The sequence below is a fragment of the Branchiostoma belcheri genome, unplaced genomic scaffold (assembly GCF_001625305.1).
Source record: "Branchiostoma belcheri isolate BF01 breed outbred unplaced genomic scaffold, Haploidv18h27 scaffold1, whole genome shotgun sequence".
Classification (NCBI taxonomy): Eukaryota; Metazoa; Chordata; class Leptocardii; order Amphioxiformes; family Branchiostomatidae; genus Branchiostoma; species Branchiostoma belcheri.
This window is the reverse complement of record NW_017802379.1, coordinates 4,644,255-4,661,687: the sequence shown is the minus strand read 5'-3', so window position 1 is coordinate 4,661,687 and position 17,433 is coordinate 4,644,255. Positions and strand designations below refer to the sequence as shown.

Sequence of the window (17,433 nt, the reverse complement as noted above, 5' to 3'; positions counted from 1 at the left end):
AACTAGTCTCACCATCAGGTGTGATCACTGAGGCTATAGTATCTCTATACAGGGCCTTAATTGCTTGTATAAAACAATATGGAATACCGTACATTGCTAGAATTTCAAACATCACATCTCTATCGATGGAATCGAACGCCTTACGGAAATCGACAAACAGCAATACAAAATCCCTATTACATCTCTTCAACTCTTCAATTATTCGCCGTATTGCAAGAATCTGTGAAATTGTTGACCTCCCTTTTCTAAAACCATTTTGGTTCCTCCTAAGAACAGGGTCTATTACAGGGGTTAGGCGATTAAGTAAAAGTTTGTTGTATATTTTTGCAGCAATAGGAGTGGGCCCTTACCTAACTATTCGTGGACAAATCTTTTCTCGCCCGAACTCCGAAGGTCCCTCTGTCGCACTGCTGGTACTCTGAGTCTCCAGGTACACATCCAAGCACATCAGCAATCGTTGCAGCTGATTGGTCAGCAGTTGGTCATGTGACCCCTTCACCAGTAGTTCTTTGTAATGGACGTTGACCTCATGCTCCATGGCCTGCAAATGAAATATGTTGATGCCTTTGTGCTAAGGTAAAGGTACAATATGTACATGTAAAGGTCCAATACCAAACAAAAACAGAGAAAAGGGAGACATCCTGAAAACACTGGTATGATGTCTCCAAGGTCTCACCCTGGTGTTTTCATGCTTACCAGCCATGCAATTGAGTTGACACAATTCTTTGAACACAAACCCATAAAAAGGCACAGAAAAAAAGAAGACATGCTGAATACACTGGTATGATGCCTCCTGGGTCTCACCCTGATGTTTTCATCACTGCTGGCTGTCCGGTCTGTGCCCATGTTGAGATTGAGGCTGAAGACAGGAGGACAGGTCAGGTAGCCGGGGCTCAACAAGACAGCTGCTGTCAAAGTGGCTGTGATGACGGAAGGTACAATCAGTGATGTGTTCAATCAAGCAAAAATCCAAAACAAAAAATTGTTGATCTTCTATGCGCAAAGCAAATCTTGATATGAGCAAAGAGGTATACATTTTACCACAAATAAGCCCTGTATTCCAGTCCCTACCTGAACCACGCTGCACCACTGCAAGGTAGAAGTTGTCAGTTTCATGGACCATTCCTGAATCTACAACAGGCTGGCTGTAAGGGAGGACCTGGGGTACAAACAAAAAAAGCAACTGTTTTGTCACATAGGACATTATTTCATACCCATCAGATAAAAACATTTAAGTGTATATGATATTCTTATCATTTTGTTTCAAGAATAATGACAACTTAAACCCAAGAAATTACATGTATCTAATTTTTACATTTACAGTCATGTCAGCACATTTACAATTTTTCTTTTTACTCACGATGTAGTCATCATAGGTGATGGACTTCCATGTTGTCAGCCTTGATGTGATCTTGGTTGGGAAGAGATGCTGACATTCCCTGTTTACTGGGACTGAGCCTCTCTCTGGCAATACAATATAGGATTTTAGACATACATTCTGTGACAAGATTTTCATAACATTGTGTTTGGAAGATGCTAAACTAAAACATAGAATGAAGAAAATGTTCATAATCATGGTATCATCAACTGTAGCTTCAGCCTTTCTTAGGATGAAAGGCCCACTACTTTCCATACCATGTCATATGTTGTAAGAGTCCACTGACACTAGTACTGACGAAAGAACAAATATTAATGATATTCCTAAAAACTTCAGAGTATAGACTATGTGTAATAGTGTAGGTTTCTGGGAGCTCCTCTTTTGGGAGCTACCAATTTAGGTCACATAGGGGTGGTCAGACTTGGCACACCTGTAGTGTGGTCTGTTACTGGTACTGGTGGTCAGTTGGGCATGCTGCTAGGCACATAATTCTGTCCAGTTAACCTGTAGTCATTCTTTATCTGACTGACAACTGAAGGAATGCAGGAGACAGTTCCAAGCTAAGACATTAGCTTTCCCCACCTAGTGAAGCTAGTTGCTGCACCAGAGCCAGCCTGGCCCGTACTCGAACCTTCAGAGCCTTCATGGTCTTCTCCATGTGAGTCGAACTGAGATGTGTGTCAGGCTTCGGGGGCTGGGACAGAAAAAAAACATTAGAATAAAATGGAGGGATAGCTACAGTAAGTCCAAGCAAGTCACATAATCTTTGAAATAATTCTTGCACAACATCAAAGCTGTTCACCATTCTTTACACCTTCTTGTTCCCATCTTAAAAATACACATCAAAGAATGTCTAAACATGTCAATTTACATAGACCTATATAGACCTACCTCTTCAGTATTGAGGAACTGTAGCCCTGCTAGCTGCTGGGCCCACACGTAAGGCTTGCCCACCTCCTTCACACACTCGTTGAAGTCTTCAATACTGTTTGGTAAATCCACAACAATACTGTTAGTTCACTTAGGTGTTTCTTAGAATGACTCAATTGAGAATTTTGCAGTTTCAATAAAATGTATGTGTGGACATGCCCCTATAAAACACCATCAATCATAAGAGCAGACTGAGGAATTAAAAAAAAAATGAAAATATTTGAGTTAGAAACAGTCCCTACCTTGCCCTCTCCAGTAGAAACTGGTTGGCAGGGTTGGGCGTGGTGTTGCCATGGTCACCAGGGAACAGACAGCTGAGCAGGGAGGACGGAGACAGCAAATCCCTGGAAAACATCACAAACACATGTGTCACTATTACAGCTGCCGAGGAGGTTATGGTTTCAATTATGAATAGTACAAGCATAACTCTACCCTTGGACAGAAGCTAGCCTGTTACACAGTCACTTGCTGTCAGGTTGATTGGCCTCCTCGGCAAGAGCTTGATAACCTGAGTGTCAGCCTTTTTAGCTTTCATCTGCTCCCCAAGATGGCCAATAGCGGATCTTGGGGAGCAAACAAAAGCTAAAAAGGCTGACACTCAGGCTAAGAGTTTGAAATCACCTTTAACCCATTCTCAAACTACCGATAGGAGCTCAAGATTCATCACTATGAGCCCAGGAGTTTCTGTCACTATGAAATCTAGTCACCACTGCCTCCAACGCTATGTAACTGTTTTGAACTTTGAAGTAACCATGTTCCTAGCCTCCCCTCCTAGCCAAGACCTACCCTCCTGAGATGGAGACTGTGACAGCCTCGGCTGCCGGCTGGAGCTGGACGATGACCGTCACCACCTGCAGAGCCAGCAGGTAGTGGAACGTCAGGGCCAGGCTGGACCCATCTGTGGGGAGGATACAAGATACTACAGTTTCTCCCATACAGAAATACAGCAACTTAAGGGTCAATTGCAAAATAGATATGCATGACACTATGCAAAATACATCAGAAATTAAGACTTCCAGTAGGTTTTCAGGACCTTCAAGTTCACCCTGTGTCCAAGCTTTTACGGTAATCTCTAGTCTTTCTGCTTGTCAACCTTTCCCCATCCAGGTGCTGTTACTCTGTTTGGACATACAGATATACAACTTACAGCTCATCTACCCAAAACAATACTTCCAAGAAAGCTGCTCCCACACCTTTACATTTGATGGTGATGTTGACTTGTAGTGGATGTTTGTGCAGAACTTTCCCCCTCCTGTCTGTGGGGTCTACACTGATGGTACGCCGACGGCGGGACTTCTCTTTGGTCCCCTCCTCATCGTCCGAGTCGCTGTCCACGTCCAGGGCAGCTGAGGTGGACGGTCCGGAGGACTTGGCCGCATCCAGGTCTCCCTCAATGGTCACTGTCAGGGCAGGATCTGGAAATAAAAAAGGTCTTATTATGCTTCATATTTTCTTAACAATAAACAAGAAATTAGAGATTTCAGAGTTCTGAGAAGTACATGTACTTTGAGCTTTTGTGAACTGTGGAGGGCATTATATGAAGTTATTCGATTGAGTACTACCACAATTCCTGAAGGCATGTGCTATATTTATCAGCTTCAAATGCCCTCCCTGTCAATCATCTGTCAAAATCACCTCCCACCCACCATGCAAGATACAACTGAAAGCAATCAGGACCAACAAAAAGTCCCATAAACTCGGCCGCCCAAAACAATACTTCCATACCCAGAAGAAATACTAGTAAGTTACTATAGAAATCAACCCTACTGATTTTTTTTTCCAGTGACTAAGCTTGGACTAAGGTGCAATTTAGTAAATTGTACAGTCTAATCATTAGCAAGTGTCAGGGAGAAAGTGTCCTACCGCAGGCTTGTTGGTAGGCTGAAGACTGGACATACAGCACGTAGAGAGGCCTGGGCAGGAACTGGGCCATCCTGTGCTGCTGTCGCATCTCGTCAAATGGCATCTTTAGCGCCTCCTGGAGGGGCTTGGTAGACTGCAGGGAGAGTACAAAACAAGTAAGCATCACAATGAATGTGAAAGGCAGTATTGATCAAGCCATGTGGCTAAACAAGCTAGGTCTGTGTTTTGAGTTAGTAAGTTGTAATCTTCTAGAAATGTTGAAACGTTAACAGTGGTCTTAATTCATGGCACCACAAATATGCATTTCTAATGTACTACAGAATTGCTTCAACTGCTAACTTCTAACACTGTGAAAACTCTCCTACTGCAAACTTAAGTCTCTGTGAAAATAACTGAATTCACTGTAACAGAAGAGGACATCACATCTTTATATAACATTACCTCCAGCACAGTGTTGAGTCTGGGCAGCAGACTGTCCAGCTGGTCTCGGCGGGTCTGGATCTCCTGTGAGATCTCCTCCTTCTGATCCTCGTAGTCCTTACACTTAGCCGCCAGCCGCTTCCTCTGCTCCAGCTCCCAGTCCAGCCGCGCCAGGGTCAGCTGGTGGGGGTCCTGCTGGGTAACATCCTGACAAAAACAGCAAAGGGGGAAACGTTGGGTACGTTAGATATCCAGGTAAGACGATATACCAAAAAAACAGTTACTCAAGAAACTGGATATGACTTTGGAAACAGTCAGAGAGTTGTCAGAAAAGCAGGTTTATAAGTTTTAGTCAATAAAGAAAAATACTTAACTTACAGGTTTAGAGATATCCTCTGGGGCCTCTTTGTAGAACTCTGCTTCATCAACAAGCTCTATTTCTTCATCCTTGGATCTGTAAATAGATAAAGAAACCATGTGAATAGATTAACAAGTTGGTCCACTTACAAAAATTCTAAATCCCAACAGTACAAGAAGTATGTTGTACAGATACTGTTTCTGCTATGTGTAGCATACTTACTTGAACTCCAGACACTTGGTGATCTCCTTCTGCAGGTGCAGCACCTCGTACAGCAGGTTCTGCAGCTGCAGGTGGTAGCTGTCCACCTTCTGCTTGTGCTCGTGGGTCGTGTCCCGGGCCTTCTTACACCGCATGTGAGCCAATCTATAGCATGGATGTTTAAGATCTTTCATAAAACATTTGTTTTACTACTAGTACTCAGAGCATAGCACATCAGCAGAATTAGAAGATACTGTGCTTGCACCTGCACAAAACCCTGTTTTTCCCGGGTTGGTCTACTATTGCATTAGAATTTTACCTGTTGCAGAGGATATTTTTCCAACATAACATTTGGAAACTACAGACAGGACGTTAAGTTGTTAACCTTTTATACCCGAATATGACCTTATATGAGATGTTTTGCAGAAATGCTAAACACAATACACAACAGATTTCACACAGGCGCAGTATGGCCTGCCGACATGCTTTAGAGCATGAGGTACGGTGTGTTAATTATTAAGCCATTTGATCATATTCTCGTTTAAATCTCTCTTGCCTAGTCTGGCTTTTCTACCAATACTACAATTGTTTCCAATGTGTCACTGGGTACAACAACATTTACATTGTAGGACTGACCTGTTGAGTTTCTTGAGAGTGATGAAGTGCATGCTGGCCTGGATTTTTCTCTCGGCTATCTCAGCAGCCTGTAGGTGGATGAACAGATAACCTTAATTTACACCCAACAGTCCTATCTACCCTATAGCTAGTAGGTCACACAGACTTGACAATTTCATATATTTGAAATCAACATTATGTACACAAAATGTAGTGCCTTATAATTATAGAATACCCTGCAGCACTAGATACATAAATCAAAATAAACCTACATATCTTCACTGCACTCAAAGTGCACAATGTCCATAATTCTAGTAGTAGTACAGTGAAACTTTTACAAGTGACCGCCTCCATATAAGGACCACCTGGCCAATGTGACCACTGTTTGGTGGTTCTTTAAATATTCCTTCCCATTGACAGAAGAATTAATCCTGTCTAATGTGTCTATAGTGACCACCTGTCCACACTGAGCAGATTTTATTGATCCCAAGCAGTCTTCTTATGCAGGTGTGATTCTAATTTTGTTTCTGTACGTACAGCATCCTTCCTTCCGCTGCCCCTGATGTCTTGTATCTCCTGCAGGAGTTGTCTGATCCCGTCGCAGGCTGTCTTGTACAGGCTGACATCCTTGGCCGGGTCTCGCTGGGCTGCCTCCTCCTCCTCACTGTACAGGGAGGCAGACTCACCCTGCAGGGAGGACAGAAAAATTATAAGAATACAAATTCACTGACTGGGATTCCAGATTCCACAATTCCTACATGTAACAGCACTTCATTTTAATCCGTCACTTTTCTGCGTTTTTACAATTGAATCACTGATCAACAAGCGGGTTATTGTGCAATTCAGTAACTCTTTTGTTTATTGTGTGGAGTGTTGTCCCCACCACCACTACACGTGTATCTCTCTTCAAATCTCCCCGCTGTCGTGTCTAGCTATCGTTGTGAAAACAACAACGTAAAATTGGGTCGGTTGATTGGTGACCTCGTCGTTGCAACATTTAATCGTAGTCACCTCACAATTGCACGTTTTTATCATGCACATGGCCTTGGTATTGTATTGCAATTTAAAGTTCTTGCATATGAGGGATGCATTTTGATTGGCATCGGAATGCTAAAAAGTGACGGATTAATATGCTGACGGATTAAAATGAAGTGCTGTTAACGCTTATATGGCCAAAGATTCAACTCTACTCAACTACAGTAAATTGTGAAACTTTTGTAGTAGTTTTATTTTGTGGTACGAGGGACACGGACAGGGGTGTTTCGCAGTTGAAATTTAATTTGTGGCTGAAAGGTCATTGCAAAAAAACGTCCGTGAAAGTTTCATGATTTACAGTGCTTTACCAATTTTTTGGGAATAACTCTAGAGTAGAGTAGAGTAGAGTAGATCTTTCGTCTCGGTAGGAAGTTCTCTTCCACTTTGAGCCGCTCCTTGTAGTTTACTGCGTAGACATGGTCATCTTGTGGGGGTTGTCCAATGCCCGGGGGTTATACACCACTGGATGACTTCTCATGCTCTAGTCTAAGGCCCTCATCAGAATAACCAACCCACTTGTTTTGATAACTGATCATACACTGTCCCACTACTATAATGGACCTTTGATCTGACAGAGATGGGCTTCAATTGCTCACTGGTGTCTGATCCAAGGAATGAGTGATGGTTGATTTTCCTCCCCAAGTTTTGTTAAAATCGCCCCCTCCCCATGCATCAGAAACCCTTTCATCCAACTTCGCCTCCTGCAACAAAGCAGCCCCACATGACAAGGAAACCATGATTCCAGCAGATACCTGGCGATCTCCAGAGTCCATCTTCGGCTTTTTAGAGTCCTTGTCTGTCAGATTGGAGGATGAATCCGTCCGAGACACGCGGACCATCGGCCGCTTCTTTCCAGCGGAGGACGCCATTTTCTCCTCATCTGCATACACAGGTCGCAATTTGCCCGCGCACTTTCACATCACAAGTTGACGATAAGAACCGAAGAAGTTACTTAACCTCCTTAAATATACACTCTATCAGACAATTTATGCTGGGGGCCTTGGATAATTAATCAAATATACAGAATAATTCGCTAATATTGGGAGACAAAGAAAGCTCTGAATCTACCCCGAGATTCTAATGGAATGGCCTAACCAGTTGTTAAACATAGCTTTTGATTCGTATTTAGGTGATGCTAGAAAAAATATGTCTCTTTTACGAAAAAATTGTATCATCCACATAACACAAAATAGTGTTAAGACTAGATTGATAAATATTATTGATAGAATAGATGGCTTAACACTTTAACTAGATACAGTATACATTTAACTAAAGTTTGAAATTGTTCCTAAATAATGAGCTCGCTTCTGTCTAGTGCTGGTTATTGACGCTCCCGGGAAAAAAGTTCTGACGGCGAAGTATCAAAACATAGTAGTGAGCTTTATAAGGTGAATTGGTGGCGTTTCTGATGATTTTTAGGTGTCCGCCAAGCCTAAAAATGCTGCGGCTACAGCAGAGCGGCTTTCTGCTGCGATGCTGTCCACCCAAAACAACAACTGCAGTATTTTCTGTCCGGGACAAGAGCGTTTGGGCAGAAGAGGCGGGGCATCCCAGCGACAGAAATGTCGACTTGCAGTCCAAGATCCCCTTCGCCAGGGCCAAAGTTGGGCCGTTTTTCCAGGACAAGCCGAGACTGACCAACATGTACCTGGAGGATGTGACCTTGAAGGCTTACCTGAAGAGGATTATGCCGGAAGAGGTCAGTATTGGAAGAAGTAGCCCAAAATCCTTGGCTGGGTCATTTGACCTTTTGACCTGTCACTTTGCTTGTCAATGTTCCCCACCCATGTGTTGTCAACCTATTCAGTCAAACCGCCCACCCACCCACCAAACAATACTTCCATACCGTGAAGTAATGTATATAAAGGTTGAAATCATACAATCAAGGACATCATTACACATAATGTCCTTGATACAATGTACCAGCAACTCCAGTGTAACAGTGCTAACTGACCATGCTAAATGGTCGTGCGACCTTTTAGTGTAGTGGTTAGCGTTGGTGACCGCCAAGCGGACAACTCGGGTTCGTTTCCCGGTTGTGACATGCTCGCCCCTACCGGTTTTTACAGTGGGATGTCGGACTCGGAAGATTCGAGGACGAATCTTGAAAGAAAAGGGGGAGTAGTGTAACAGTGCTAACTGACCATGCTAAATGGTCGTGCGACCTTTTAGTGTAGTGGTTAGCGTTGGTGACCGCCAAGCGGACAACTCGGGTTCGTTTCCCGGTTGTGACATGCTCGCCCCTACCGGTTTTTACACCAGTTACACCTCTGTAGAAGTCATCTAACACTGTTTTGTAAATAGTGAAATGACGCAGTATAATATACTGTGTCATTTCACTAATAAGGATACTTTGATTCATGTACATTACTGTATGACTGTATCCGATCAACCCTTAAAGGTCCTACAAGCCATCACCCCCGACCTGGAGCGGTTTGGGCGCCGGGTGGCGACTGACATTGGAGTGCTGGGTCGTGAGTGTGAGCTGAACCCGCCATACCTGACCCAGTACGACGCCTGGGGACGCAGGACGGACGAGGTGGTCACGTGTCAGGCCTGGAGGACGCTACACGACATCTCTGCAGAGGAGGGCATCATAGCCATACCGTATGAGAGGGAGTTTGGCCAGTGGAGGTACTAGAGCAAATTTTGCACATAGACATAATACAGTCAAACCTAGTCTGTCTATACTACTATTACTAGTAGAAGTCATCTCTCAAATCAAGGGACTGGCCAAATGTGAAAAATATGGACCACTGTAGAGAAAAGGCTGTGTCAGCACATGATTTTACTACCCCCTGAAATGTCTTTTTTCGTTGACATTCATCATTCTTATGATGTCTTCCCTAGCCGGCTGTACCAAGTGGCCAAGCTCCACATGTTCAACCCAGCATCAGGGCTTTACTCATGCCCCCTGGCAATGACTGACGGAGCTACAAAGGTCGCTGAGGTAAACGCACATTTCTTTGATATTATGGGTACTACCAGTAGTAAGCTATGAATGTTTTGTTGCCAATTCAGACAAAATATGTTTCCCTTTTTTTTTCTGCCAGGAGGGCCAAAAACAATTTCAACTATACAATGCCAGTGAGAATTTTCAATATAAAAGATATTGACTTTTCCAGCCAAAACCTAATACAGTGAGAAAATCTAAAAAATTGACACCTATATTTATTGCGACAGTTGAGTGGAGACAGTTTACTGTTGGAGAGAGCATACCCTCACCTGGTGTCCCGCAACCCTGCAGACTTCTGGACATCAGGACAGTGGATGACAGAGAGGAGAGGGGGGTCTGATGTGGGTAGGTAGTCGTCATCATCATATCTTGCCATGCCAGCCAGTCTAAATCACGCCCCTCCCCCTTGCGGCCACCATGAAGGTTAAGTTATGTGAGCATGTCCATTTCAGTCAGATATTAAAATTTCACTGCCATGAAGAAAAAGTGGATTACATGCAGTATTAGATGGCAGTTTTTTTACAGTGTAGTTCTCTTTCTTTTAGCCAATGGTACAGAGACCATTGCAGTTCCACAGGAGGATGGGACTCACAGACTGTACGGGTACAAGTGGTTCTCCTCTGCTACAGATGCTGACATGACCCTGACTCTGGCCAGGGTGATGGACAACACTGGAGAGGTAGTACAGGTAGGGGATGCATTAGGTATATTTGCCAATGATCATAATCAGAGATTTCACAGTTTTCATGATCTTCAAGATCACCCCATTTCCTGTGTCTGACCTTTTGACCTCCTGTCATTCTGATGTCAATCGTCCCCCCACTCACATGCTGTCAATCTACTCTGTCCATGCAAATAGATACACAAACCCACAGCTCGCTCAGTCACTCAGCCACCCAAGACAATACTTCCATGCCTTGAAGTAAAAAATACATGTATACAAATACATTAAGTAAACAGTGTTATTTATACATTTTCCTATTCAAACATAGGGCACACGAGGCCTGTCACTGTTCTACCTGGAGACCAGGGACAGCAGCGGACAGCTGAACAACATCCAGGTGCAGCGGCTCAAGAACAAGCTGGGAACCAGGCAGCTGCCAACCGGGGAGCTCCTGCTAGATGGCACTGTTGCACACAAGGTGTGTCAAACTGAATGTGATGCACTCTTTATATATGGAACAATGTATTAAACATTCTCAGTGCTGGAAAATCACCAGGACACCAGGAAGAATTGGAAGGTGTGAAAATGATGGAGAAATTACAGTGTGAGGTTAAAGAAATTATTGAAATAAGTTGTCAGGAAGCGATTTTTAACATGGAAAACATTGTTACAGTCTATCATAGTCAGATCTGTTCAAGTGACCACCTCTACATAAGTGTCACTTAGCCAATGTGACCACTTTTTGGTGGAGAATTTTTCCAATTTGCAGACAAGAATCTTGTCTATAACGACCAGCTGTCCAATAGACCAGATTTTTTCGATCCTGAGTGGTCTTCTTGGGCAGTTTTGACTGCAATCCTTTCATATGCTGTGCAAATTACGTTTACAAACAATACATTTTTTTTAAATCCAGGTATCAGACGAGGGCCGTGGTGTGGCAGCTATAGCAGACATGCTGACCATCACACGTATTCACAACTCCCTGATGGCGTCTGGCTGTATGCGGAGACTGTTGAACCTGGCACGGGACTATAGCACTCGCAGGAGGGTGTTCGGAAAACTCATCTGTGAACACCCTCTTCACATGCAGACACTGGGGAGGATGGAGGTAGTCTTTATAAATAAGTTACCTTGTTAATAGGCTACTTACATTTTGGCCTTCTATCCCCAAAGACATGAGCTGTAGCAAAGCCGTAGTGAATCAAAAAAGCACCATGCTTCACCTCAGTTGAAAATGACAAAAGAAGATAGAAGATAATCCCAAACTTGAATTTTCAACTTCATGTTGGACAGAAGAATTGTGGATAGATGAATGGTTAGAATGCAGATGTCTGTGTGTGACTTGATGTTACCAAATGTTTAACAACAGTATGTCCCTGCTGCCTAATCCTGTAACCAATAGAGAATTGGTATAACCAAATGGCTGTTTCCGTGTGCTAAGGAAGTAAAGGTTGTTTGTTGATATTTCCTACCCAGACAGAGACCAGGGGTGCCACCTTGCTGGTTTTGGAGGTGGGGAGACTGCTGGGTCTACAGGACTGTCAGATGGCATCAGAACAGTACCAGCTGATGCTGAGACTCCTCACTCCTATCACCAAACTCTACACAGCTAAACAGGTACACTTGTTGCTTTGTTACTGGCGTCATATTTGTAGCCAAATATATTTCCAACTTATTACTAGCATGTTTATCATTATTTCTTGCTTCACACGTGGGTGTTGCGTTTATGTTCTGGGTTGTTATCTCCCTTGCAGGCTGTGGCTGTGTGCTCAGAGGGTCTGGAGTCGTTTGGAGGACAAGGCTACATTGAGGACACAGGACTGCCCACTTTCCTCAGAGATGCACAGGTACAGTACTTGAAGTTCTAGTCAGAACTGCTAGGTGTCATTGCTGTATCATAAAAATGCATTTTGCCTGTGCCGAGATCCCTTGGACTGTGTTCCTGTTACCATTGTTGTAATGTTATGCTTTTCCTCCTAATTCTTGACTATTGGATTTTACCTCCTCAGGTTCTGAGTATCTGGGAGGGGACGACCAACGTTCTGTCTCATGACGTGCTGCGTAGCCTGGTGAAGACGAAGGGGGCCGTACTGCAGGCGTTTTACTCTGACACAGCTGCCCGGCTCAAGCAAGCTGTTGTAAAAGAAAATCTCAGGTACTGTACTAAATTAGTACCATACTGAATCATCACTGTACTAAATAAGAAGCTTTTTTTCTATCAACACCATACATCTATCCATCCACCTAACCAGGTTACAACATAACTTGTGATCTCTAGGACATGTGGTGAACCTTGCTATCTTGCCACTATCTTGTTCCTCAACATACGGGGCCTTCGGGAAATCATTGTGTACCAGTTTGGTGCTATACTGTATTTATGTTAACTGGAAGGTACCCTTTTATGTTTGATTAACTTTTTACATGTACTTGTAGTTCTAGTCAGAACTTCTAGGTGTAGCTGCTGCATTGTGATGAATTTGATCCCAAACATGACAACTCCAACTCATCTTTTAAAGACTAGTTTTCCACCTTCCCTACAGACCAAGCTGCCAAGCTGTGGAACTGGCCCTTCATAAGACCATGGCTTTTGCACAGAAGGCAGCCAGTCAGGAGCCAGCAAAACTGGAGGTGGCAGCCAGGGACCTATCCTACAGTCTGGCCAGAACATACATAGGTACGTGTGTGCACTCATTTGTCACATTCAAGTTGTTACCTCCGGAGATGGAGGTATCGTTTTTGGTGGGTTTGTCTGTAGGCTTGTGTGTATGTTTTCCTTGACTTCGTAGGTTGACAAGATTGGCAGGCAGATTGGCAGGCAGAATGACAGGAGGTCAAATGGTCAGACACAGGATATGGGGTGGACATGAAGGTCATGAAAACTCAAAATTCTTCCTGGAAGTCTGAAATCTCTGAAGATTTGATTCATTCACATCGTCGTATAGAGAATAAAGAAATCATTTTTCATTTTCTTGCGTGAATAATCGCAGCCTTCCATCAAGTTAATGCTAGAAATTGATTTTTGCCCTGTGTTTGTAGGGCGAGACAGTTGCTTTGAACCCTTGCACTGTGTAAGATTGATGTAAGCTAGGAAGTTACCGACATTTCTATCATAGCTGTAACATCCAGTGATGAATCACTGCCATTAAATACTGTCCACGGCCGATATTTTTCACCAAGTCTGCTCTTTAAAAAGGTCAGAATTTGTGTCTGTACATCCATTTGTTATAAACTAGTACAGACACCCTTTGGCATAATATACCTGTACCATATTTTATTGGCTGCTGGTAGCTGCAGATAGACTTTCCCTGAGGATACATAATACAAAATAAATCAAACTACTGGAGAAATCCTCTGAGGAGTCAGACGTTTCACGGAGCATCTTTCATCAGTGACTGAGGATGAGAATGAGAATTCGTAAAGTTGTTTGATTTATTTAGCATTATGAAATGTTTTACTTTTGTGAACAGACAGACTGCCCCTATGGCTTACAGATACCTGGCTAACTGAGAGAGTGAATGAATGTTTTACCTGGATGGCTCGCCCTGAGGATGCTCATTAATACCTGACCCTGTCATTCAAATTAGCATACTTACTCATGTCCCTTGTTGAAAATGTATTAAAAAAAACTAGAAAGGCTGATATTCAATTGGGAGCAAATACAGCATATTTCAAACCAAGACATGCCAATTCACATGGAACTTTTAACCTGAAGAAAATATTTCTTCCTTTTGCTCATTACCAATAACTTAAAACAAAATTAATCAATAATTGTTGTTAGAAGCTATTGCTTGTATGTGTATCTCAATGATAACTGCAAACTAGCAGGTTTAGGTGAAGACCATGATCCGTAATAAGTGAGTTCTCACCTGTGTTACCTGTCCACAGGTGCTCTGATGTTGGAACATGCCAGTTGGGACCAGGCCTCTCCTACAGACATCACTGCAGCTGTCAGGTGAGGTATTATTACCTAGAGATGTGTATGGAGGTTTTGTTTTCTGTGTAAGAAGGTTTGGTTTCTGTGTATTGAGGTTTTGTTTTCCATGTACAGATGGTTTTGCTTTTGGTGTGTCTGTGTGTTTGCTTGTGTTTCCGAAGTTATTTCCACATTCTAGGCATGTCAGGGACACTGAAATTAGGTCAAAGGTCCCAGAAAAGTTTATCTCAGTTGTTTTCAATCTCCTGCTTATGGGTGCTAATCGTAATGTGCGTACTAGACAAAGTCAGCAAGAAATTCACAACAAAGAATAAAAAAAGAAATTCCCAAAAATGATTTCACCCAGATGATTCCAATTTCTCGTTGAACAATGTTTTACGTTTCATTTGCTCTGGTATTTCCTAGATGGTGCCAGCAGGATCTGTGTCCAGTGGTGACCTCTGACCTGGCTGGTTGCTATGGTAATGAAGGCATGGCCCAGGACACAGCACTCGTTATGGAGGGGTACCAGGGTGGTGCTTCATCACCGTGATTATAAATATAAACACGAAACATGAGCAGATTATGTATAATGTACTTGTAAATTTTACTGCCTTTACAATGGCCTAATGAGGGTTCACCTCGCAGGAAGGCTATGAGATCGATCCATGCCAAGTCATACCAAAGACCTTGAAAATGGTACATTCTGCCTTCTCTGCTTAGCACTTGGTATTTGGGAAAGATTGGACTGGCCCCCTGCTGTAGTAATTTGAGTGAGTACAAAGTTGAGAGACCCAAGGGCTATTGAAATGGAGATGGTGTCACCCAATGCACCATAAATGATGTGGGAAGGACTTTGACTTGTTGTACTTGTAAATTTTTAACATAATAGAATGTGGAGTTTCTAACAAATGTGTATAAAGATGTAAGACAAATATGTGATGGATTTACATATTGTCAATAGCAGATGTGGGTGTTGTCAAATAATCAGGGAATTGGTATAAGAAAGTATGATATTTCATAGAGGTATGAGATCTTTTTTTGTTTAGTTGAGGGTGACAGAAAGCTGTATGTATAAAAGGATGTGGACCTGAGAGGTATTTTGGTGACATGATTATTTTTAAGTACAATGTACTAGTATTCAATATCCATATTGATGGCTAAAGTGATTTTTACACCCAGTAGCTCAATATTCAGAATTATTTATGAAAGATCTATACACATGTACTTATTATTATGTTATTACTGTATCATGTGAATTTATTGTTCTTGCCGATACTGTATTCGGATTGAAAATGAACTTGCTGATTACAATGGATTGTGTTTCAAGATTTATACAGCACTAAGTAGATATCTCATTTCCCAAGAGTATAATAAAGCCTTCAACCAAACAGTGACCTTCTGAAATTGCAACATGACAGAGGCAAAATCAAGTCTCCTGTGATCTCATTTATAAGCCTTATACTTCATTTAGCACAGTTTCCACTCCAGGAGGTGCCTGTAGCAGTAATTAATGGCAGTGACAGGCCAGGAGGCTTGAAGTAGAATGACACAAATTAGTTCTGATTTAAGATGTAGCCGCGGCGCATCGTGTTCTAAAGATTTGCGACACATGTCCTATGCCGTTAAGGCTTCACTTTTATGACCCGTTGGTGGGCTTGAATGGTGTGCGGAGTTACCTTAAGTACAGAAGAGTGCAGGTACAAAATAAGTTCATTCATCACAATGCTTTCGGACTATACAGAGAAATCCTTACAGATGAGGTGCTTTCTGTCAGAGCACTATTCTAGAAAATCACCAGTCACACCTTCACATGATGAGGTAATAAGACTAGAAAGGCAACATTTTTCAAGCAAATACAGGATGCTAACCTTCTTGTCATCTAGCCTAACTCTCTCTTATATAATGAAATTGGCCTGAGAAGCTGATGTGTTATGCTGAAGGATGGTTGTACAGATTCATGTTGAGTCTGACAGAATCGAGAGGCTGTCTGAAGACAGGTATGAATAATTGGCATTGCGTAGGCAGACTGCCTTACTACTGAGTACTGGCGTCCGAGTGTCAGAACCGTACAAAGGAGCCGCAAACACATGGGGATGACACGGGATCCATGGAAGCAAGGACTCTAACCTCCTTGGTGAAAGCGAACCTAAGCTTGTTTTGTGGAACAAGATATCAGACGATTTCCGACACAACCACGCGTACGTGTCTTTCTCAGCAAAATCCTGTGAAATATAACCACATAACAACCTCGGTTGATGTTTTCAAACATGTACCATCGTACACATGGCATATTACATTCTATAGTGCCACTCCACTCAAGGTTAAAATTGTTTGTTTCTTTCGCATAACAAGTAACCCGCCACTAGGCGTAACATAAAATTTTACAGTAAGCACCTACAGACGTCTCTACGACATTGTGGCCTTGCAAAGTTTCTAACAATGACAAATTGTCATGTCTGGGAGTTATCTTAAACAGATACTGTCATTTGGAACTCATTTCCGCCACCCCTTGAGGGAACAGTAAACAAGATTGCCGTGTGACGTCCGCGGAAGTTGAGGGGCAAGGCCGTATGCCCACAGGGCAACCCCTGTCCTTGGTGCTGAACACGTCACCAACAATGTTGTTACTCTCCGAGCAGAGGTTTGGGTTTGGGGTAGTTTTGGCGTGTTTTTAGGCTTAGGTTGGGTTAGGTTGGGATGAAAAAAATTCCTTTGCAAAAAAAAGAAAGAAACCCTAATAAAAAAAAGCCTAAAAATACGCCCAAACCCCCCAAAACCCAAACCTCTGCTTGGAGAGTACAATGTTGTAGGAATCATGACATGTTCGTAAAGGCTTTATTTTCGTGGGTTTTCTTTGTGACCTCTCCACCGCAAATCACGTCACTGTTAATATAACGTTCCTTGTACTTACTACCGTAATACAGAATGTTGTTTCGACAGCATAATCAAAATACCGCGAAAAAAAACACTGCAAAATCAGTCCTGAAAGTAACTGAATTTACAATATGTAGGTACAGTCTGTAGGATTCCTGGTCATTTGGTCTCTTGTTTGCAACACGATTCTCTATCACCACTGATCACGCTTGGACAAGTGGGA

At 42.7% G+C, this 17,433-nt stretch overlaps 2 protein-coding genes across 5 annotated transcripts in view; one reads left to right on the top strand and one right to left on the bottom strand.

The window, feature by feature from the left end:
- LOC109466480 (THO complex subunit 5 homolog) overlaps nt 1-7,715 on the bottom strand; it is a 12,770-nt gene extending 5,055 nt beyond the window's left edge. For 2 of the 4 annotated variants that reach the window (XM_019764224.1, XM_019764216.1), the window contains exons 1-14: nt 7,553-7,715; nt 6,303-6,452; nt 5,787-5,854; nt 5,172-5,315; nt 4,970-5,045; nt 4,613-4,798; nt 4,172-4,304; nt 3,502-3,723; nt 3,095-3,206; nt 2,551-2,652; nt 2,270-2,363; nt 1,961-2,072; nt 1,361-1,464; nt 1,072-1,159 (exon numbers count right to left, since the gene is read on the bottom strand). In XM_019764224.1, coding sequence (XP_019619783.1) covers nt 1,072-1,159; nt 1,361-1,464; nt 1,961-2,072; nt 2,270-2,363; nt 2,551-2,652; nt 3,095-3,206; nt 3,502-3,723; nt 4,172-4,304; nt 4,613-4,798; nt 4,970-5,045; nt 5,172-5,315; nt 5,787-5,854; nt 6,303-6,452; nt 7,553-7,669 — 1,708 coding nt within the window. In that variant the 5' untranslated portion in view covers nt 7,670-7,715. Of the gene's footprint in view, nt 1-350; nt 542-804; nt 921-1,071; nt 1,160-1,360; nt 1,465-1,960; nt 2,073-2,269; nt 2,364-2,550; nt 2,653-3,094; nt 3,207-3,501; nt 3,724-4,171; nt 4,305-4,612; nt 4,799-4,969; nt 5,046-5,171; nt 5,316-5,786; nt 5,855-6,302; nt 6,453-7,552 lie in introns of all 4 variants that reach the window. The other 2 variants (XM_019764210.1, XM_019764204.1) reach the window with 2 other exon arrangements.
- Nucleotides 7,716-8,123: 408 nt separating this feature from the next.
- Nucleotides 8,124-15,935, top strand: LOC109468102 (acyl-CoA dehydrogenase family member 11-like). The gene is made up of 13 exons (XM_019766349.1): nt 8,124-8,499; nt 9,202-9,434; nt 9,651-9,750; nt 9,984-10,101; nt 10,302-10,444; nt 10,749-10,898; nt 11,334-11,528; nt 11,897-12,037; nt 12,175-12,267; nt 12,430-12,575; nt 12,961-13,094; nt 14,306-14,372; nt 14,760-15,935. The coding sequence occupies exons 1-13, from the start codon at nt 8,209-8,211 to the stop codon at nt 14,884-14,886; spliced, it is 1,938 nt and encodes a 645-aa protein (XP_019621908.1). The 5' UTR covers nt 8,124-8,208; the 3' UTR covers nt 14,887-15,935.
- The last annotated feature ends 1,498 nt before the right edge of the window (nt 15,936-17,433 follow it).